Raw genomic sequence first — 23,170 nt, 5'->3', positions numbered from 1 at the left:
ACAACCCCTATTCAACGTTTTCGTAGATTTACAGTGTAGATGTAGATGTGAGGGCTCCTTCAAAGTACTTGGCTTTATATACCAGATAATTTGGAGACAATAACCTGGAAATTAAGAGCTCATGTTTTTAATGAAGCAGAGTTCAGCAATGGTATTAAAGTTCAGTGTAAAAAAACAACAACAAGCGAGCTTGAAGCTAAATATGTGTTAAAATTGTTCTCATTCATTTCTCAAGTCAGTCTTTGTCACAGTCTCACGTTACTTTAAGAAATGTGAATGTGGCAGATGAACAGCAGTCCAAACATTTAGCAGGTGTCATCACTCGGAGAGAGTGTGAGAGGGCCAGGGACGGTTTCCTGTCACGTTGTAAACTTAGTTTCCAAACCGGTTTCCATCTCTTTTGTCTTTTGATGGAGAGAATATACTCCTGACGTGTGGAGGACAGTCTGTAAATGTTGGATCCTCTCTGCGTGCAGCAGCATTTTGGGCTTCCTTTTTTCCAGTTTGTTGGAGAGTCGGTCAACTCGCTCGTCCAGCTGTCAACATCAAAAACATCCACTGTGACAAAGGCACAATCACATCCGGCATCAGGGATTTGAGGCAGTTGCCATTCATGTGACCGCTGGCATTTCTTTTTTTCCGCCGCCGAAAAATGTATGGCTCAAATGAGGCCACAGATTAATGCATGCACGCAAAACTTAAGGCACCGGCGTAATTTGGAAAGATAGCTTAAAGTAGGTGTAAGTGTGCCTCGTCTCTTTACATAATTCAATTAAATTCATTAATTCAAATTTACATCCACTTATGAGAGAGTAGAACTGCATAAATTCTAGCGATGAATAAACTTTTTCTTCCCTGCTGTCAGTGTTAGATGATCTTGTTCGTGGTCAGATTGTGGTGTGGCAAATGTCATGTGTTACATGAGTTACATGCTCATTGGCTATATATTTTTTATAGTTATTTGTTAGTGAAATCAATGATTTGTCAAAATTATTTGTTTTCCTGAAAAACTTTTTCAAATTATTTTACAAATTATTAATACACTTGATGTGACCTCAGCTCGATGAGTGTAGACGCCGATTTTGGTCCTATACATTTGGTACTATATACTGTATGTTGTTACCTGTCTGATCTCTTACCTCCTTAAGCTCCTGACAAACAGAAGGTTTTTCCATTTGCTCATCCTCTCCACTTGTCTGCAGCCAACTTTGTAAAACCTCTTTCAGTTTTTGCCATGACCTTGAAGGGGCACACATGCAATCAAACACCAGTTACTATGATGACAACATAGACAACAACACCACAAGATGAATCGGGAAAAAAACCTGATCTTTTCCTTACCGGAGCTGTTTCCTGTCCTGTTGAAAGCTCTTCATGTCCAGCTGAATGCTGAGCATTTCTTCTATCAGCACTGATGCTGCATCAGTTCCTACATCTTCCACAGGGAGACTCTCAGCTTCGTCACTAGATGCTCTAATATCTTACAAATGCACAACAAAAATACAAACTTAATATAAACTTGAAAATCTTGTTTGTCATATTTATTAAAAAAAAAAGTGCAGATACCGTACCTGGATACCTGGAATTATGTTTCAAGGGAGAAACAAACTGATGAAAAGACACAAGGGCGGCGTCTTCAGATCCTGGGCTGCTGGTCTTTCCTAACTTGAAGAAATAAAAATTGCAAAACACTATATGAGTCACATAATTTCACACTGAATGCATAATGATAGTTGTCCCAAGTCAATCAGGTGATTATTACCATATTATGAGACCCAATGTGCATGAAAGCAGAAGGAGGCAAAAGAACATCTTGGTTTTGGATTTCTTGAGAGGAGTCAACAACAGATGCCCGAAGTTCAGAGGGTGACACAGTCGATGTGATGGTGCTTGGGTGTGTGGAAGTAACAAGGACTCCAGCAAGAAGGAGACGAGGCGACACCTGTGAAGTACAACTGAAGGGTCTTGGGGCGACTTCAGTGTCGGTGTTGCCTGACTGGTTTTGGGTGCTAGGAAAATAAACAAGAATTTTTTTTTGATTATTGTGAATCCAAAATGTTAAATAAAAAGGTGTTATTCCAGTCACAAACGTTTTACCCTTTATGTGGCAGGACTGTGACTGGAGACTGAAACTGTTGTTCACAGCGACGTGGTGGCCGTCGAAGCGTATGGATGGGAAGCCTGCAAGAAAATGACAAGCTCGGTCAAGCCGAGTCCACGTGTTGAACACAGTCACAGCATGTTAGCAGCACAGACTCACAAAGCGCTGAGCTCTTCAGCTTCCTGCTCCACCGAGTCAAACGAAGAAACGTTCTTTTGTCCGTGTGTAGTCAAACAGAAGGTCACACTCTTTTTCTGGGGTTGCTCTTTTACCGCTTGTTCTTTTCGTGGTTTACCCAGTGCCCGCTGCCTCCACCGCACTGCACAACGTTTAACCACTCTCTGGAGATGATGTGATCTCTGCGGGACACAGGCGGGCTTGAAGAAAATAGTGCACGTCATTAAGTAATATATAACATTTGTCTACACAAATACCCACCTGCTCTTGGCTGTATTGTGTGAGGCTCGTAGTGAGATCATTCATGTGAGCAGCATATGTGAGGATGCGTGTCACGCCCTCCCTCAGCAGCTGGTCTCTGTAGACCCGTGCAGCTACGGCTGCCTGCTCCTGCTTCCGCCGCTGCTCAGTGACCCACAGCCTCCATCCATACAGCACCTGCAGCACATCAAACACGTTTAACCCCATGAGAACAAAGTCTACTATTTTTGTGCTTAAATTCCTCATGAGGTCCTGGGAAGAAAAGAAAAAGTGTTACCTTGGCCTGAAGAGTGAGAGACCAGTGCCAGAGCGCCTTCTCCGTCTGCTTAACATCTCTCCGTCTGTGCTGCAGCTGTTAGCAGGGAGTAAAACCAAAGTCCTTAAGATTTACTCAGGGACAACACCAAAGCTAGAGTACAGCAGAGAAGTAAGTACTAAGGGCTAAATCTGTTCAGAAAGACAAAGTGTAGGAGATTAGGTAAAGTCGTGCACAGTAGGTGCTAGTTGGGCATGTTTGGTGTTAGGTGTTGGGAGAAGAGCTGAGCCTTCAAGAGGTTCTTGAAGATAAATTAATAGCATGTTTAATGTCAATAAATCAAACAACACATACACTCGAGAGCAACTCACATTAATTCCCCATGTAGCAAGCTGAACAATTAGCACCAATTCTCTTATTTTCCCTATGATTATCACTTATAAAGGGCAAGTCCACAATAGTTTTTCTTTTAACTTCCATGAAGTTGGGGGAATGTGAGAGACCATTTTATAAAACTTTACAAACCCCCTTTACAAAGCCACAGAGACTCTACTGCTTTTAGTGTTATTTCTCATGACAAGTAAACTGATCTTTTGTTAGTTTATTGTGCTGGGAAGGAAAGATTCACTTTCACAACACTGTACATTCATCCCCAAAACCAGGTCCCATGAACAAAATCCATGTGTAAAATCATGAGTGCCTCTTGAGTGTTCAGGATGTGAAACATAACATCAACAAACCTTGATTTCCCACTGTTCAAAGTACATCTGGTACATCTTTAATTTCAGCAACAAGATTCCTTGTCGTTTCATCACCTGTGAAGTCGTCATATTTTCAGAATTCTTGTCACAGCATGCGGCTTGATATAACAGTTGAGGTACAGTTATTTGTAAACCTTATTTTTCCGGTTTTGTTCGTGATACTTCTTCCACTCTTTCAGCGCTTGTGAGAGGAGTTTGGAGTTATGATGCCGTCTGGCTTTTTCCATACACATCCTCTCCCTGCGAGCGTCTCTGGTTCGTTTCCTCCACTGTGTGAACGACCGCAGCAGACACACTGAACACAAAAACGTCGGCTTACAAGGTGCGGAGCATTTCAGATCAAAGGACATCATCTCAACATTATAATTCTGTCATAATATGAAGAATTAAAAGAAAACACTGAAGGAAGGTGGGGGTGATTTTTTTGAGAAAAAAGCTACTCTTGGTTTTCTTCAGTCTGTATCATTTGGGTTTCCCAGTGTGGGGCTGTCGTCTCACTCCATCACACTCTTTTTTGTTTGATGTATCTTTGAAATTTGGTCAGTCAACTGTACACGGTGTGAGAGCCAATCAAACACGTTACACAAACACTTTCGACCATGAAGCTGGAAGTCCAACAATCGCACTTTACCGAATAACAAAAAAAAGCAATTTCTGAAGAAGTTGCCGTGTGAATGCTGTTAACGGGGTATGAAGAGTTGGAAAAGAGCGAAATGTGTAATTACTAGAAGACCTTGGAGAACACTGAATATTTCAGAAAGTATAAATGTTATGAAAAAGTTGTATACAAGCTGGAATGTCATAATTGAGCCAAACGCTTTGATGTTTGAATGAAGTTTCTAGGTTGAAAAATGTGGAAGGAGAAGAGGGCCAAAATAACAGGCTGAAAAATGTTGATAGAATAACATATGTTCTAATTGCTTCCAGCATTCACACCAATTTGATAAAAAACTTTTCTTTTTTAAATGCAAAGCATGCTGGGAAACAGTGTTAACGGGAGTTGCATGTTACCTTGGTTAATGGACCTCTGGACCCTGCTGACTCCTTCCCTCTGCTGGTGGCGCTTAGACACTGCACGTGTCGTTGCTTCACTCCACACAAGAAACACCTTCAAAGATTTAGTGAGAAAACAATGAGTGAATGATCAGAAAAAGGGGAATAACTGCATCTGTTCTGAAGATTAAGGCACAAGACTGTTTTAAAACCTTCGACTGAAGAAAGTGGTGAAAGTGATTCTGCGCTCGCTGCCCCTCGAGCCGGCCCTCCGCCCTCTGCACCGCGTTCTCCCTCCACACCAACAGAACCATTCTGGAGAGACATGACTGAAAGTGATGATGCAGAAATAAACCAGTGGTTTGGAATTAGAAAAAAAACAGATTTTGATTTCAGCTTCTGAAGAATATCAACATATCTGTTTAATACCTGAGAAAGTGCTGGGTCTGCCGTCTGTGAAGTTCCTCTGCATGACTGTACAGGTGAGACATTTGTAGGTGGCGTGTCTGAGAATACAGCAGGCCACAGTGTTATCGGCTTTCAAAGTAGCTTTATTGAACCCAACTTATGTGATTACATCGACTGTAACTGAGACTCGCGTACCTTCCAGCCCACAAAGGAGTGTTTGAGAAGTTTAGTTTCATGGTAACGCTGCATCTTCTCCAGTTTGCCTTTTTTCATCCTCTGGCCCTGAACAAACTGATCAACAGACAAGAGAACAGAAGACTAATCAGCAACTATATAGATAATCAGTTCATTATTTCCAAACATTTTATGGTAAACTGAATATCTTTGGGTTTTAAATGTTTTCCAGAGAAAAAAAATTAAAACATAAGAAAACATAAGAATACTTTTTGACATTTTATAGACAAAACAATTATGGCAGATTTTACTTGAAGACTTCCCTTAGAATATGAAAATTCAAAGTTAAACATACTAGAAAAGGCCTGTGATGAGCTTTTAAGAAGATGCATAAGAATCTCTTGTTATATTGAACAAAGTTACAGACAGAAGAGTTTTTGAAGGACAAATCCAGCAGCTCAAGTTTTCAAATTATTTGTTCGTTTTTTAAATCTTTTTTTTTATTTTGAGCTAAAAGCACAGATGCCTTACAATATATGAAAAGATGGTGTCCAGACTAGACAGGACAAAGAAAACCCCCCACCTTTTTCCATTTTTCCAGAGCCCATTTCATGTGGTGCAGGTCTCCCTGATAACAGGCCTGATGCTCTCGGTTTCTCCTGGAAAAACAAATACGTAAACAAATCTGTAAACCAACAGCACTGCCAGCTCAAAGCTCTGTGACGTACTTGTACTGTTACCAATTTTAATCACTTCAGCAGCACCAAGTTTTTCTCACCTGTGTCGAATCTCAGAGCTGTTGTCCTTCCACTGTGTCACTGTCTTGTGGAGGAGTCGGTGCAGGTACAGATGGTCGGAAGCTTTCCGTTTCTCCTCCTCGTTGATCCGCTGTTCTGTCCTTTGCCTCCAGCAAGCAAAGGCTCTCTGCAGGTGGCATCGCTCCTCATGAAGAATCGCCTGGTAACAAGTTAACAGTCAGAGACTGATTCACAATATACTGTAATCAATTTAGTCTCCATCTACAGCGGACGTACCATGCGCTCAGAAAGCATCTGCTCCTTGTGCTTCTCTGACCGTCCCCACCAGGTGTAAAACACCCAAGTGAACTGGCGCTGCCTGACACCACAGGGAACAGATCAATCAGATCACCCTAGTCTGGTTTGGAAAATGATTCTCATTACAAGTACAGGTCTGGAAAAAAATGACAGAAACTCACTGATTAAAAACTTCTGCCCTGTGTCTCCTCTGTTTGTGAAGTCTCCTCTGAAGAGTGAACTCAACCCACGAGTTGAAACACTGAGGCAGCAGGCGCTCTGCAAACCAAACATCGGCTCGATGCTCCAAATCCTACACAAAACCATGATCGTTTTTTTTTGCTATTAAACAAAATACATACAGGAAAAAGTATGACACAGACATCACTTACATTTCCATCTATTGTTGGTCTAAATTTTGGCATAGGCAAGGAAAATATTTACTGTGACAATATGTTGGAAATGAAACAGGGCTGTATTTTTATGATTATTTTCATATTTTCACAATGTTCACTGTCAACCAATCTGCAGGTTATTTAGACAAGCAATTGATTAATTGTTTTTTCAATTCAAATGTCAAATCTTTTTTGAGATTACTGAAAAACCATCATAATTTTTACAGAGCCAAAGGTGACAAATTCAATCTGTTGACTGACTAATCAATTGACTAAATATTTCAGCTTTTAAATGTAGAAAATATGTATTTCTTCTGTCTTAAAATAATAGTTAAACATTAATTTGAGTGAGTGATTTAAGGCAATGACACATCGGCAGTTTAAGGCTTTCTTGGAAGATAAATCTCTTTGCTGTTTGTCAAACAATAAATACCTGCATGTGTCTCTGCTCAGCAAGTTTCTCCCTCCAGTCGTGAAAACAGCTGCTCAAAAGGGACATGCTGTCCGGGCAAAAAGATTCAAATTCAAATTGATCACAGTAATAATGTCAAATTAACTGTTTACCTTGTAGATGATGGAAATATATTTTCTCACTCCAGCACAATTGTAGGTGAAGCCACACAATAAAAAAAGGTAAATGAAAGCACCTGTAATTCGTCTGTGCCATTTCTGTTAGTGGTTGAAAACTCTTGTCTTCAGCCTCCTCCACACGGTCCTGCCACAGCTTCCAAAACTTCCTTATTATCTACAAAAGAGACAAACATTAAACTTCAACCATCTGTGGAAACTGAAGTACTTTACGTATCATGTATTCCTGGTTTGAGTGTTCATCTATTACAGTTTGATAGTAATGTTGATGAGCCATGTTGTTGTTCAAGCAATGTGTTTTGTTCCAGGTGACGTTCAGAGAAAGTCCCTGCAATCCAGCGCTCTGCAACAATCACCACAGATCACAGTCATCAATACGTGCTCCGATCACATGCTGTTATTATATGTAGCTGATTAATTTTCTATGTCTTACCAGCAGATGATGTTGATGGTGTTGACTCGCCATCTGGTTTATTTCAGTTCCTTCTTTGCACAGTGTCACATCTACGGACGAGCTCAAGAATCCAACAATTGTTTTGATGATTACAAGAACTAACAATCTTACTGTAAACTACGTATGATGCTGCAGCTGGTATGAAAATGACAGATATGGTATTGATTAGGATACAAGCTCTCCATCGCTCCAGTGCTCTGCGTTGTGTCATCTGTATGGCTAACTGCCCTGCAGCTTGCAAACGCTCCTCCTCAATCCACCTGCGATGCAACGCATTCCTCCAATTACTCCAACAGATCCTCACCAGGCGGAGATAACAAGCACGCTGCGCTGCAGCTGAAAAAAAATCAGAATGGGAATAGTGAGAGAAATCTGAGTAATACAGCTTAAAAAAAGGTGAAGGTACAAACAAAAAGTAAGATAAGAGGCAGGTAATTAAAATAACCTTGTGACTTTCTTTTGGTTTGGCAGCAGGGTACATAACTCATCCACTGTTCCAGTGTTTTTCTTTTCAGTCTGAGGACGAAGTGAAGTGAGGCCTTGGATTCTTTCTCTTTCTGGCAACGGAAATCCGTGTGCATTTTTTTCCACTGAAGCCAAGCCTTTAACCAAAAGAGAGTGGCGCACACATCACGTATGGAAAATACTACAAAGATCAGTATTTATGTTGAGGTAAATAATGAGTTATGAGTCAGATAACATGTTTACCGTCCTCTGTGAAGCCAGTGCCCGCTGTTTGAGGGCTTGTTCCTCCAATGTGTGAAGGTCTTGATGGTGCTGCAGCTTAGTCTGCCATAAACTCCACGCAGAACTGCACAGGTAAAACATTACTAGTGTAAATCTACATTATTGTGCAATAACTAAGGACGCGTTAGATGCTTTGATTTTTATCCAGTCATGCAGTTTCATCAGAGAGGCATCTGTACAGTTGTAAATACAGTAAACTTACTACAGAGCTGCGAGTCTGTTTTGCTCAAAAGCTGATTCAACCATTCTCTTCTTCATTCGTCTCATCTCTGTGAAAACCTTCCACCTGTCACAAACCAGACGCATCCGTCGCCTGTCAGCTGATTAATGAGACAAAGTGATCAATGGCACAGAAGCTTCATGTGATATTTGAGAAAACATGAGGTTAGGTTGCATACCATATGATTGAGCATCTTTTACTTTGCTCTTCTTTTCCCTCTGCAATGACATAAACGTACGCCAGCTATGGAACGCCAAGTTACACAGATAATACCTGAAATTGAAAATAATTAATTAGCAAACACAAAAATCTGAGACCAGCTTTCTGGGCCACAAGACAAGTGCTCAGATGCTTTACTTAAGTTAAAGTACCAATTAAAACAACATAAAAATACTACATTACAAGTATAAGTCTTGAATTGAAAATCCTTATCAAGTCAAAAATGAGTGTTGAACATATCTTACAATAAATTTGATTTTGGTCTGCCAATTTTATCAGCCAATGTTAGTCTAAAATCATATCCACTGATACTTTAAACTAAATTTTTTTTAAAGAATGAGAAAAGATGTTTTCTACCAAATTTAGCTACTAGCTAATTTCCATTGTTGTGCAGGTGAACAAACAATGAGTTTGTTGAGTTACAACCTCACTTTATCCAACTCTCCTCTATTGCTTTTTTTGGTAAAAACACTGGATAATTTGACCAGTTATTTCAAGGAAATCCTCAGTGAAGTTGGGAGGGAACTGACTCTTTGTGGACGTGTTCGCAATTCACAGTGTTGTTTAAGCTGAAAATTGAAGACCAGCTACACTGCGCTTTTACGAAGTGGTAAAAGCCAAAAGCTAAGTCGTTTATGTGGCAACTTTTAAAGAAGAAAGTGACTATTAACTAAGATAACTTTAGTGGAGTCAAAAGTACAGTGGTTCCCTCTGAACTGAAGCAGAGCCGGAGTATCAAGTTAAGTAGGAGAGATCTTAATAACCAAGTACAGTGTGTGAAAGTTGTTCTTCAGTACAGTCCTCCAGCTGACCTGTAGTGACACTCTGCTCGCGTTAAGAGACTCCACTCCCTCCTGCACGTCCACCACTCGTCTCTCCATCCTTCAAGGGCTCGTCGTAGCACCACGCGGCCATGGTGAGACCTACGACATTCAACAGGTATAGGACACTTGACAGTGACAAACACATTGTGGACTTTCTGATTGCTATACGGGACTTCTACCGAGGACAGCACTTTGTAAAAATGAACGAGACATATCACCTGGCTTCATGAGGAAGGAGTCGACCAAAGGTTTTCTGCATCCATATGTGCAGGAACTTTCTGGCTAAGTGCCTGCATCGGTTGAAAAAGTCAGAATAAATCATGTATGATAAAATCAGTTGACTGAAATACAAATTGAATTCAGTGACTTGGCACCTTATTCTGAGCTCCTTGAGTCTCCCGCCTCTGTTCCAGTTGTATCCGACCCTGTAAGGAACCTTTCTGGTGTGAACTTTGCGGACTTGTTTTGCTTCATTCGGTTTGTGTCGCCCTGCGTCTGGCTTTCTAGGGTTACCCATACCCTGCATTCGTCTAAACCACGTCACGTCCATGCGTTACACACCTGATGTACCTCGGCATTTATTATGAAGTAAAAGCAACGGTACTGTCCCACAACATTAACATCTTTAATCGACGCGAAGGGACCGTTTCCGTAACCAAGTGCCGCGCATTTGTTTTTCCGTGTCACGTGAGTGCGGGTGCGACGCCGGGGTGTTCCAGAGATCCGGTTGCCAACAGCAACAGGCTGCGCCGACGTCCTGCGCACTGCACACTCTGCTTCAACTTTAAAGCTGTGGACGATAAATGTGTCTCTCGTTTTCACACTGTTTAATAAAATATTCAGACTTTCAGTGAAGCAGGGACAATGAGGACCGTTCCTTATATTCTTCAACTATGACATGTTTACTCTCGCTGTGCGGATGAAAGTCAGGAACGTAGCCAGGGTCCTGTCAGAGTAACGGCGACATGCAATGCCATTCCTTGACAGCCCGAGAGGGCGGGGTCTCCCATTTGCAGAGTAGCGCACAGAGATCGCTGTGACGGTATAACAAATCAAGCAAACCCCAAGACAAAGAATAGCTGCCCCAAATAATGCCTCTTGGGTATTCTAAATTTATTGTAATTTAGACCTCTACCAAGAAAGTGAGAGTTTTTACATGATTAATACAGCTGTATACTAATTTATTATTAGTAAAATGTAATTATATGCGACTGATTCAATTTTAAAATGTGACACGGCTGACGTAAACCAGACAATTGAACATTCTACAAAGGCGCAGTGGGCACAATGTAATCTTTCCAAGGACCTTCTTAAAGCGGCGATCAGAGGAAAATTGGTGCTACGACTTAGAAAACAGAGAAAGACCCGACAATTATTAGAGATTACACAGTCTCCTTGTGAAATACTTTGTCACTTGGACCTGTGTTATTGTGTTAAACTTACCCCAGTACATAGTGTATTTGCTGAAATCTCCGTAACAACTTAGCCGGCTTTAGATTTGGTAGTCGCTGGGTGGGCTTTATCCCCATTCCCCAGCTAGTTAGCTAGCTAGCTAAATGTGCTAGGCTAGCTAGCTAGCTAACTAACGTGAGCGGACGTTTCTTGGCCGGTCCTCCTCACAACGTTCCAACTGAGTAAGTTGTATTAATGTACGAAGATTGTCCTTTGTTCAGATGTATTAAAACGAACGGGGTGTAGCGTTAACTGTGCGTGGGAAGTGAGCTAGCCAACCCTCCACCAGTCTTTGGTCCAATTGTTGTCGCATATTGTACTACAACTCAGGGAAGAGTTTATTCATTGGGACAAAGATCGGTGAAGTGGCCCGAGTGTTTTTGTACCGTCTTTCATTTTCACTTCTTCGTTCACAGTCCAGATCTGTTAATTTGAGGCAACGTCAGGTAATTTAATGAAATTGACGTGACACGTCTCATGTTAGCGTCGATGGCTGTTGTCAATTAACTTGCTAATTAGCCTTCAGCGTTTGCTAAAACTGCCCACTTGTGAAGTTAGCTCGACGTCCGGTCTAATGGTAACTTGATGATATCTTTGGTTGTGCTGCGTGATTAATTTAGGGCCGGCTCTATTTTCTAATTTTTTTTTGGTTTCCATCAAATCTAGAGTGAGCAGAGTTGCGTCAACTTTGATCAATGACTTCATTGATCAATATCGGCTGAAATAGTTTGATTAACACTTAACGTGCCCTTGTTTCCAACAGGAACAGAGACATTGGAGTAGAAGCGGTTTGTTCCGTGTCTGTTGTCCATCATGGAGAACGACGCTTGTGTTGAGCTGAAGCCCGGTGATGCTGCTGTGGATCAAGTTAAGCAAGAGCCTGCAGCCCCAGCTCCTTTCAGATACACCAAGGTGATGAACACCACAAGTCTAGAAGGTTTTCAGGCTGCATAGAGGTGTTCTCTAACACAACTTAACCATTTTGAAATTGTCATTTTGTAGGAGGAGCTTCTTGAAATAAAAGAACTGCCAGTCTCCAATGAAAGGCCAGATTGTCTCTCAGAGAAATACGACAGGTAAGAATTACATTTTTAGTTCGTATAAAACTATCACAACATTAAGTGGATAATTTGTGGGCCAACGAGGGAAGAGAGACTTATTTTGTCAAACAGCTTGAACATGCTCTACTGAAGAATGGATGCCACTTTGTTTGGCTTCTTTGAACATAATTTGCTTAGTGAAGCGTTTCATAGTATGTCAGGGCTCGACGTTGCGAACATTTCACTCGCGTTTGCAACTACAAATACATGTGAATTGTAAAATGTATGCAGGAGCACACGTGCTAACATGTATTAAATTATTTATTTTTTTTGTTTATAAAAAAAGAGTTGACATGTTGAGAAACATGATTCAGGTAGACTGCTGGCTGAGCTCAGAGGGAGTCAGACGGCTTGCCTACAATAGCTGCTGGATCAGTCCTGTGTCTGATTAGAAGGCAGACTTTTTTCTTTTCTGGGTTTTTTTAGAACTAATATCTTCTTATTTAGTGGTTCATGCTGTTTATACTCTACAGTGTGGCGTATTACTAGCCTGGGACCCAGACGAATTCTGGGAGCTCATTTCATTTGTTCGGCCAGACACTGTCTGGATCCCCTCCTTTGGGAAGTGTTTTCCTCCAGCAGAAAACTTGCCGGTCCAATCTTAGCCGATTATCTGACAATGTGCGGGGTTTGTACCGTGATGCGGAGAGAAGTGAGTTTTGTAAACAACCCAGGCTGCCGCTGATGAACGAGCATTTGACAAAGTACCCGATATTTTCCAATTTCTCCCACAAAACGACAACACCCGTTTACAGACATTGTGGAATCAATACCGGCATCTCATCTCTGCTCTAGTCTGTTGACATTTTCGCATTTTTTTGGCTGCCAAGGTGAGGGAATTCAGACATTGCAAAACGATACGCTACAGCTTCTAATTTTTATCCGATCTAAGTAGCTGCCGGTGGTTTGTCATATCAGCTGTCACTAATTGCAATGAGCTGCTGCCTGTTTGTGTGCTCTCTGCACAAGGTTGTCACTACCTGTCGAAGATAGTTTCTGAAAGAAGAACCACCACTCTGTAACACCACTGCACAACCAGAGTGTTTCTTCTGTTCCAAAAAAATAAACGGGAGTGAGACCTCAATTTTTTATAGTGGATCATGTCACATCACTGTCAGAGGTGGTAAATCCCATCTGAACTCTTATTCATATCATATCTGGTTTGTCTCGGACAGTAGCTACTTTTTCAAGAGTTTACCAGATTCAGCTGTTGTTTAAGCCCATCCATAATAATTCATTATTAACTTAACCAGCATGCTGCCGTTATTTCACATGTTAAGACTACGGACAAAAAATAGATTTTCTATATTTTTGTTGAACACGTGATTTGTTATAATTCTTAAATGAGTGTATTCATCAACTCTGCAAGCCATGCTTTAGTTTTTCATTCCAAATATACAATGACTGATTGATTCTCTTTTTAAGATCTGAAAGGAAAAAGTAGATGACATTATGGGAAAAGGGCATTACTCGTCTTGTCCCAGAGGGCAAAGGTTGATATCTATGATAACTGTGGCATTTTAAATAATATTGGCTATGCTTACTTACAAAATGTATTTTTTAGGTTGTACTGCTCTTCTAATGTTAAGAACTGATGAATGCAGCATATAAGAAACAGACGTGTTAGCAGTGGGGGTTTTTTAAACAAATTTTTGGGGATTTTATTCTTGTCTTGTCAGTAAACAGGGCAGTTTCTTTCAATTGTGGTTACCACTGGTGTTTTGAAACAGTGATGGCGTCTGGGACCCTGAGAAGTGGCATGCCTCACTGTATCCCACTTCAGAGCGCAGTTCTCCAGTGGAAGGTTTCAAGAAGGACTATGTGGATGATAGAGTTCCTCTGAAACGAAGAATCCCAGGTAAATGATTTTTTTTAAGAGGCTAAATCTAAATCAAACCATAACAAATTTCATTGGATTATTTCATAGTCCTTTGGTGTCATTAAGCTGTCAAAATCTAAGTTGGCAGAGGTTTTTGTAATCGTAATTCTCTTAACCACTTCAATGACTTTAGATTATGCCTAAGCAAATGTAAACATTTTAATGTTAGGAGGGATGATAAAGTTGTTTGCTATAAATTTAATTTAATTTATTTTGATTTTTACAGGATCTTCTTTATACCAGAGGCTTGATGACTTGGTACAATGTGACTGTTGTTGTAAAGTGTGTATTCTAAACACCTGAAACCCAGTATGGTTGCTGCACTGTATTCAGATCCTCGTGAGCGGTTAAAGGAGGATGATCTGGATGTGATACTGAGCCCACAGCGACGCAGCTTCGGAGGTGGATGTCAAGGCATTGCGGCACCTGCACCCCACGCCCGTCGCCCAATCAGCCCCCTGGAAAATAAAGAGAATGAAAGTCTCCGTCTAGGAGGCGCACGCAGAATCGGCAGCGGGCGCATAATTGCTGCCCGAGCATTTGAGAGAGAGGCCCGTGCCGAGAAAGAGAGGGAACGTGAGAGAGAATTTAAAGATAAAAGATTCAGGGTTGGTGTTGATTGCTTCTATAATGATCTATAATGCATTTCACTCAGTGTTCAGATAATGAGGCATTCATTACACTGATGTCAACATTTATTTACAATGCTAATTAGTTTGCTAAGATAGAGGTGTGCAAAAAAAGGAGCCCGATATACATCACTACAGCATAAAATCATCTATAAACTTAAAATGTTTTTGAAAACTTTATTTTGGCTCAGTCGGTGTTTTTTAAAATGTATAAAAGCAAATAATATTTACTCAACTAAATTTAAGTAAAATGTTGGAGCAGCTGCTTTGACTAAATGTGGTTTCTCCAATGGAAGTGTCTACTTCAGGAATTGTCCTGTTCATTCAGTCTAATTGTTATTTTTGGTTTGTATATTTAATTTTTTCTTGTACCATCATTTGCAGAGAGATTTTGGTGACAAACGTGTCTTTAGTGAAAGGAGAAGGAATGACTCTTATGCAGAGGAGGAGCCAGAGTGGTTCTCTGGGGGTCCAACAAGCCAGTCTGAGACAATTGAACTCATCGGATTTGATGATAAAATCCTGGAAGATGATAGACGCAGGTCCAAGAAGTCAAGAAAGCGAACGGAGTCTTTGAAAGAAGGCATGTCAAAACTCTGTTACAAGCAGTGACTTAAGTGCATGGTATTATTTGAATAGCTAGCTTGGTGTGACGGATGTCATATTAGGGATACTAAAGTTTGTGTTTTTTTATCATGTGCAGTAGTGGAATGTAACGGTGGACAAGCGGAAGAGCGAGATGTGGGTTTGCAGTCTACAGCCGATCAGGAGGTTCCCCACCCCGACGTTCTGCCGGAGCAGTCGACCGGAGACTTTGACTTTAATGAATTCTTCAATCTGGAGAAGACTATGCCAGGACTGGCTTCTGTAAGTCCTGGGGTGCACTGTGTGGTTGTGTTTGTGTGTGAACATCACAGATGGGGTGGCATTTATAACCTTTATAACTCCTAAAAATCTAACAATGTAATTATTTTATTTTTATCCTAACCAATATGCTGTGTGCTAAATAGTAGAGGTTTTCAACAGTATCTTTATTTCAGCCATTAGTAACATCTTGGAGGTTGGTTTGGCAGTTATACAGCGTTGACCTGACAAATTACATAATCTGTTTGATGTTATTCAACAAGACGTTTTCAAACCAACCAGTAACTCTTCAGGATACCCTAGATACAAGATTACATCTGCTGCACTGAACGTGATCTGTGGTGGTGGATATCGCCACTGAATGGTGCATTTTCTAAATGGTTTTGTCAGTGGGCTCTTGCATGGGGTTATTGTGAGGTTAAGAATGTTCAACAATCCAAAGTTATGCCGATCATTATAGCTGCATTAGACTTGTTACTAAATGGATAACTGTCAGAACCAATCTGCAAATTAGATAAGATTGCGTTGTTAAATCAACACATTGCCAAAGAGCAATGCATTCGTTGACACTGGCCTCAGTCGTCTTGCACATTTGATGCTAAATTGATGGAAAGCTATTTAAACTTAAGTGTCATCTTTGTTCTTCTGCCGTCTGTCTGCTGATTTTTGTGTTTTTCACTCTCTCAAAGGCCGCTTCTGTCTTTCAGATGATAGAGGATGTTTTGGGGGAGGGTCCTGTATCAGCCAGCCGCTTCAGTCAGTGGTTCTCCAGTAACCTTAGCCCTTCAGGCAGCCAGACCAGCAGCCTGAGGTCCACTCCTCACGAGGAGCTGGAAAAACTAGCAGGTAAATGATTTGATTTCTTGGCTTTTTCCCCACTGTTTGTCTGAAGATTTTTCATGCAATGGTATTTCCAGGCCAGAGCACTCTTTGGTAAACGATGTCAAGATCAGAGACCTCTTTTTTAAAAATTTTTTAATGGGGTTTAATTATCAGGATAACTTTTGTATTTATATTTCTTGAAGGGCTCTTGGATTAAGTTGTCCAGATGAAACAGTAAATCTGGGTCATGGAACGTGTCTTTCTTCCTCTTGTTTTACATAATCCTGTAAAGCATTAATGAAGAATCCCACAGAATGAAATCAGTCCTGACAGCCAACCTGATGTTTTACTGCATCAGCCTAAACACACTGAAGTCTTTTGATTTCTCCCTTTGTAATGTTCGTAATCTGAGAACAAACTTCTGCGTTGAATGTCTTAAACCTTGATTTGGGGGGGGGGTTTCCTCCGAAGGACTCGAACCACGCTGCACATCCCCTAGCCAAGGCCCTGGCTCATACTTCACACCTATTCAATCATCAGAGTGCAAAGAGAAGGTGGACATCCTGGAGCTGCTGCACAAAGCCAAAATAGACCTGAAGCCCCTTCTGTCCACCCTGTCAGTCAACAAAGCTCGGCTACGGGAAAGCAGTAAGTCTCTCTTCCCTAACGGGTTGAACAGTTTCAGTTTCAACATCACACTTTGCAGGGAATATTATCTGAGCTTGATATCTGAACAGAGTTCAAATTCACATTGTCTTAGTGCAAACCCTGAATGCCTTCTAATGCCTAGTTCACACTACATGACTTTTTGCCAGATTTTCCACTCGCTGAATATCGACAAAATCAGCATTTGATCGGCAGTCGGCAATTGCTATGTGTGAACTCTTAAAAGGCGCTATTTGAGAAGTTTGGCCGACACGTCGCTGCCTCTGACTAGATTTCTAGCAGGATCAATATCTTGACCAATTGCAACAATTACAGCCAATCAGAGCGCAGGTTTGGGTGAGATTTAAAAGGAGGATCATTCCGACCTATGGGGCTAATATTGTAGCAGTATCATTTGTGTGAGTGGAGAGTTATGCACTGTATATCAGTCAGTGTTTGCCTAATCAGATTTGTAAATGTGTTTAATTGCAAATTCTCCCTGAGATTTGTGAAAGCGTACAGGAACTGGCAAAGTGGCTGCAAGGGGAGTCGAGCTCAAGGGAAGGACAGACAACAGAGCTGCAGAAGCTCTTGTTTTTTGGAGACCAAACATGCTATTCTGGGGTTTCTCCTGGTTAAAGATTGTGTAGTGTGTGACCTCCTTCAGTGTAGAATGAACTCTCATCAACTTCAAGACTACAGAGCACAACATTTTGTCTTGTGAACTGCACATCGATCCGACAACTTTAAAATTATTGTAGTCTGAACTTGGCATAAGGGTAACAGGGTCTTCATTGCTCAGGAATCTCAGCTTGGCTTCATTCTGCCGAGGGTTGCGTGTGTCTTATTTTCAGCTTCCTCACAACTAATTTTTTCCTGATAAGTTTATGACGTATAAATGGAGATTAACTTGTACAGCACTGTGTAACCTTCCATTTTGAACAGCTATAATATGTTTGATATTTATCTGTACCCAGCTCACACTGGAGCGGTGCTGTCGCTGGAGGAGGTGGAGGGCGGGATGAAGGGGATGAAGCTGGTCTCAGAACCACACGTGCGAAAGGTGCCGCCTCCACAGAGAGGAAACGGCACGCCCTTCATGGCTGAGCATTTAGAGGAGGCTTTAACTGGTGGCCCCAGTGCCCGTCCGCGGTCACGTGACACAGACATGTCGGCCTTTAATAAACTAGTCAGCAGCATGAAGGCAAGTGGAACTCTGCCAACTCACCCCAAAACCAACACAAACAATGTAAGTATTTCTATTCATATAGGGTTAAGGTTACACTGGATAAGTAAATACATTTGTGTTAAAACTTTTTCAACTTTCAATGGACTACAAAGCGATGGGCATTAATTTGTTGTTGTTTTTTTAATTTATTTTTAAATATGTTTATATGAAAGCTGCATGTGTCCCTTTTGCAAGTAGGTTTCTGAATTGTTCTGTTTTTAACTGCAATGGTGTATTCCAGTTTCTATGTTAATGCATTTCAAAATGCCAACCACACGGTCTCCACTGTGAAATGCTACTGGGATGGGTTTTTACAAGGACATTTTTTCTTTTTCGGGTTGATTGCACTGATACTACTTATTTCTCCCTGTGCAATGCAGCAACCTTCAGACTCAGCTGTGGTGACATCGTCTGAAGCTCAGGTGTCTGCTCAGCAGCAGAAAAACATATTCCAGGTGTGTATGTGTACTTGCTGTTTTGATGGGGCTAATGCTAACGAATGTGTAGTATATGGTCAGGTGCATCAAAATCGCTATCAATATCTCATTAAATGATGGCACAATCGTGTGATTCTTGTGATATCAGCTTAAAAATTTTTCTCTGGTGAAATGTCTAGTTTGCGTAAATGGCAAAATCATCATTTGTATTGTTCTCCTCTGCATGCCTAGCTGGTAACACCAAAAATGTTATGTATACTATATTTCCTAGAAACAGTGTATATGCACTTAAACTTTATAGTGGTGTTTGAGGGGCAAGCTCAGTCGTCCAATTAAATCTAACTCGGACCAAAATCATTGAAGTGAATTGGGATTTCTCTTGAAATGTTTGTGTTGTAGGAGCTCTTGGGCGGTCATGCTCGTAGTGGCTCCCCTACGCTACTTGGCAACTTGTTGGGCAGCACCGAGGGCCTGACATCCTCTGCCCCCCTTCATGGCCTAATACACAAGGGTCCCTCACCCCCCCTCTTCCCACAGAGGGCACCCTCACCTGACTACTTCAACAGTCGGTTGCAACCACCAGGAGGTAGGTTCCATACTAAAGTGAGATTTTTCAGCATTAAAATAAGACCATGAAATTTGAAATGACTAATATTTATCCTTTTTTCAGTCATGACACTAGTTACAGATTGAAATGAGAATAATCAGAAATTGGCCTAGAAAGTTATTTTATTTGGATGCTTGAAGGAAGGGTGTCTTGAAGACTATGAATGTTGGAGACTGTGATAGACGGGAGGCACAGTAGTAAAAGGTTTTCCCCTGCTATGAGGACACGGGGGCAAGAATATGATCACAACAACTATGGGTGTTGTAGTGATTCTGTGGACATACCAACCAAAACATCTGACATCTTAACTTCAGTATCTGTTTTTTTCTCTCCCTATTCTATCTCAAGGTTTTCCTGTTGGTGCCCCGCCCATGCTGCCAGAACAGTTTGGTGATGTACACAGGTCCATCAGCCCTGGATGTGCTGCACAGCAACAGGTTTTTTTTAAATATCTGAACACAGTTCACTTTAATGGCTTTATTGTTAATTTCTGAAGGGAGATTTCATTCATAATAAAGCTTAAGCTCAAAGCTTAAAAAAAATTTGTCTCTGTACAGATCAATTGTAATTTGCTGTAGAAAACACTGATTGTTAGGATCTTAATGGAGTAGAAATTATGATGCATGAAAGCTGGCTTCCAAAATTATTGTTTAGCTAAGTGTCTTATCTCTTCAGACAGCATTCGGGATCTCTTCAGCTGTGTGAGCTCTTGTATTGTTTGTTCAGATGAGGGCGCTCTCAATGCCAGTGAGTCATGCTGACCTGGAAGCACTGGCATTCCAACAGGACCTCGCTCTGCATGCCCACCACTCGTTCCAGTCCAACTACAACAAGCCACAAGACAAGTCTTTTCGAAATCGGTTGGTTTTCGAATCATATTTAAATATTGCACAATATTCATGGTTAAATGAATTTTAAAACTTTAAAATGATAAATGCCGCAATAGCTAACTGGCCAATTTTTTATCCTATGAAGAAGTAGGTTTATATTGGCCTACCTGTCTTGCTAGTTAGTTTTAGCAAATGGAAAGATGTTACATCTTAAAATGAGTAATTCTGTCCTTTTTTGAGGGGGGGGTCCTTCAAACACTTAACGTATTAAAGTAACATATGTCCGATGTGCTTGTGATCCACAGTCCGCAGCGTGTTATTCACTCTCCTGGTCCAGGCCCTCAGCCTGCAGGGAGAAACTCTCCAGGCAATGCTGTCACAAGCATGGTGAGTATTAACTTTATTCTCCCAGCTGTCGTTTATTTTCATTTTTTCCAGAGTTGTTCTGTATAAACAATCCATCGTTGACCTTGTTTTTTTATTATTACAGTTGTCTCCCTCATTTACACCCACATCTGTAATCCGCAAAATGTATGCGACAAAAGAGAAGAGCAGAGATGAACCGCTGAGTCGTTCAGATGTCAAGGAGGAGGGAGGAGCACACTCTCAAGATGGTAGAGAACAAAAATGTATCCCCAACCTCTTGATATGAACTTAAGTTAAATGCTCTAACATTGAGAATTTGGGTCGTGTGATTCCAGACAGCAGCTCCCCAAACCTATACCTGGAAGCGATGGATGGGAATACAGCCCAGTCTGGGGGGGTGAAGCCCAGCTCGCAGACTTTGCCAAGCAAGGACCAGGAGCGTCTCAGGCCTGGCTCTGCTGGACGCCATACACCAACCATGATACCTCCAGGCCCATCCTCATCTTATCCTCGTCCAATCTACCCGGTACCGCTGCTATCCCATGTACCCATGGTGCGTCCTCCTCCCCAGCTCCACCCTAATGTGGTTCAGCGAATGTTGGCACAGGGTATCCAGCCCCAGCAGCTTGGACCTGCTCTTGTGCAAGCCGGTGAGTGCTTATTGCCTTTATCGCTAGCACATTCTCATCTCACCTCTTATTCTCTGTGAACTAATGGGGGGGGTCTGTGTACTCACAGGTATATTTCCACCACACGTTGACCTTGCACAACTTCAAGGACTGCCTCCTGCCCTGCTTGGACAACCACTGTACCCTCTAAGTGCAGCAGGGCATCCACTTCTACCTCCTAGAGCCAATACTCAGATGCAGTTAACAGTAATGCAGCAGCAACTTCAGCAACAGAGACAAAGTGAGTCAAAGCAAGGTCATATATTACGTGTGTTTGGGTCGGGTGGGGGTGTGTGTGTGTGGTAGTGGCAGTAGCATAGAGTTGCGTCATAGTTTTCAGAATAACCAACACACGGTGTAACATTCTCTGCTCAGGATGCCATTACTAAACTATCTTTACTTATAAAAAGGTTGTCTTCTGCTAAAAAAAATGTGTGTATATAACGTTTCAATGGGTAAGAACTTTGCTTTAAAATCAATTTTTTTTTATTGGAATTGATCTGTATTTTTGTCTCCTCTTGCAGTTCATCCAAGTGTCCACGGCCCGATGTCACAGAACCAAGGCCTCCACCGGACAAATGGCTCCCAGCGACACGGTGGCAGCCCCCCTCTAGGCCTCGCCAAGTGGTTTGGATCAGATGTGTTAGAACAGCCACTCCCCTCCATGCCGGCCAAGGTCATAAGTGTAGATGAATTGGAGTTCCGGCCATAAGAAAATAAACACTGTGCTGGATAGAATTTTTTTTTCCGTTACCATTTAAAAATGTGAATTTTAATTTGAAGGACAGAGAACTGGATAGTCTAACCATGCCATGCTTTGTCTTCACCATTGAAGTCACTGCTTTTGAAGAGGCGATTAATGGAGATGTTGTTTTTGCAGCCGAGTGATATATTTTTTTTTGTATTAGATTATGCACAGTAAATAATGTATAGGCCTAATTGTACAGACCATGGGAAAGAATGTTAAGCTCCCTGTATATATAGGTATGGTGGTTTCTTTATCTGGGTGTGGGGAAGGTGAAACTACTCTGCAGTTCAACTGAAAACTGTGAGATACAAAGTCACCAAGAGCTGGTAGCATTCCTGTCTTGTCCACCTTAACCCCCCTCCCCCTCCACACATTGAGAAAGGTCCACTGCTAGTGAGAAATATTGGGAGTGTGTACTCTACCTTTCTTTTGTGATGTGGCTAAACGCCCTTTTCTGTAAAAGTGACCGCTAGGAGCATTTCAAGACAACTCCAGGGATGGTTGTGCCTTCTTTTCTTTTCTCTTTAAATGTATCCTCACCCACCCGACATGTCACTATTGGGGACAGCACTGCTCACACTGTCAGTTTTTGGAAGGTGTTTGGGATGCAGTTTGTGCTAAAAGCACAAATAGAATTAATAAATAAAACTTCAGTAAAAAGTTTAATTGCTTTTAAATGGGTATTGTATTACTTTTGTGCTGCTACCTGACGGAATATCTCCAATGGCTACTTTATTTGGTACACCAATGTAGTGGTGTACCAAATACACCACTATATTGGTGTTGCAACGCAATAGTTCTAGATGACTCCATACATTGTAGTTGTGTTGCAATGAACTGTATTAGATTGGACTTTCTAAGAAATCCTGTTCATCTAAATGCTTTCAAAGGAAGGATAATATTGGCTACAACAAAGTTTGGCAGCACTACGATAATAGTAGAATTAAAACACTGGTGTCAACAAAACTGAACATGTACTACCCCTTGACTACAAGGTTTACTGTACAGGTTCACATGTTAAAATTGCCAAGTCTAAACTCTAGCTTTACAAAACACATGAAGTCTATTTTTTAACTGTGCAACTGGCTGTATTTAGCCAAAAGGACTGAAAATTGACTTGTAAGTCATTTCTCATCTCATCCAAATCCATATGTACAACAGCTCCCATAACCGTATGTAAGGATAACAAGCACTGTCATTTGGTTGTGTGGCTTAATACACTTAAGATGTGTTGACTTTAGTCCAGTGTAGAGGTAGGTTGATATTTCTTTTTAGATAGCCAG

The 23,170-nt window shown here is 41.3% G+C and overlaps 2 protein-coding genes across 6 annotated transcripts; one reads left to right on the top strand and one right to left on the bottom strand.

Moving 5' to 3' along the window:
- Positions 1–111: 111 nt before the first annotated feature.
- Positions 112–10,561, bottom strand: sfi1 (SFI1 centrin binding protein). Of its 3 annotated transcripts, XM_035632836.2 has the most exons (31): positions 9,987–10,560; positions 9,831–9,902; positions 9,601–9,711; positions 8,748–8,842; positions 8,552–8,669; positions 8,311–8,413; positions 8,048–8,204; positions 7,777–7,938; positions 7,582–7,652; positions 7,399–7,491; positions 7,208–7,305; positions 6,994–7,060; positions 6,348–6,478; positions 6,166–6,247; positions 5,910–6,088; positions 5,715–5,790; positions 5,153–5,248; positions 4,979–5,055; positions 4,762–4,864; positions 4,568–4,664; positions 3,691–3,851; positions 3,536–3,610; positions 2,817–2,891; positions 2,540–2,716; positions 2,261–2,460; positions 2,098–2,181; positions 1,763–2,009; positions 1,572–1,665; positions 1,342–1,480; positions 1,140–1,239; positions 112–536 (listed from the first exon to the last, which is right to left on the bottom strand). In XM_035632836.2, the coding sequence occupies exons 1-31, from the start codon at positions 10,160–10,162 to the stop codon at positions 360–362; spliced, it is 3,693 nt and encodes a 1,230-aa protein (XP_035488729.1). In that variant the 5' UTR covers positions 10,163–10,560; the 3' UTR covers positions 112–359. The 3 variants fall into 3 exon arrangements, with proteins under 3 accessions (XP_035488729.1, XP_035488730.1, XP_035488731.1); XM_035632837.2 differs by lacking the exon at positions 3,536–3,610 and having other exon boundaries at positions 9,987–10,561; XM_035632838.2 differs by lacking the exons at positions 9,831–9,902; positions 9,987–10,560 and having other exon boundaries at positions 8,552–8,662; positions 9,601–9,624.
- A 344-nt stretch (positions 10,562–10,905) lies between these two features.
- Positions 10,906–22,553, top strand: eif4enif1 (eukaryotic translation initiation factor 4E nuclear import factor 1). Of its 3 annotated transcripts, none has more exons than XM_035632852.2 (19): positions 10,906–11,246; positions 11,828–11,976; positions 12,067–12,140; positions 13,895–14,022; positions 14,377–14,651; positions 15,057–15,255; positions 15,376–15,539; positions 16,226–16,382; positions 16,899–17,006; positions 17,981–18,252; positions 18,612–18,686; positions 19,068–19,254; positions 19,624–19,712; positions 20,002–20,135; positions 20,411–20,492; positions 20,596–20,719; positions 20,807–21,121; positions 21,210–21,380; positions 21,664–22,553. In XM_035632852.2, exons 2-19 carry the CDS (start codon positions 11,878–11,880, stop codon positions 21,849–21,851), a joined length of 2,841 nt encoding a protein of 946 aa, XP_035488745.2. In that variant the 5' UTR covers positions 10,906–11,246; positions 11,828–11,877; the 3' UTR covers positions 21,852–22,553. The 3 variants fall into 3 exon arrangements, with proteins under 3 accessions (XP_035488745.2, XP_035488743.2, XP_035488744.2); XM_035632850.2 differs by having other exon boundaries at positions 16,830–17,006; XM_035632851.2 differs by having other exon boundaries at positions 10,907–11,246; positions 16,244–16,382; positions 16,830–17,006.
- Positions 22,554–23,170: the final 617 nt, after the last annotated feature.

This window comes from Scophthalmus maximus, chromosome 6 (genome assembly GCF_022379125.1).
Source record: "Scophthalmus maximus strain ysfricsl-2021 chromosome 6, ASM2237912v1, whole genome shotgun sequence".
In the NCBI taxonomy this organism is placed as follows: Eukaryota; Metazoa; Chordata; class Actinopteri; order Pleuronectiformes; family Scophthalmidae; genus Scophthalmus; species Scophthalmus maximus.
This window is presented reverse-complemented; position numbering and strand designations above follow the sequence as displayed.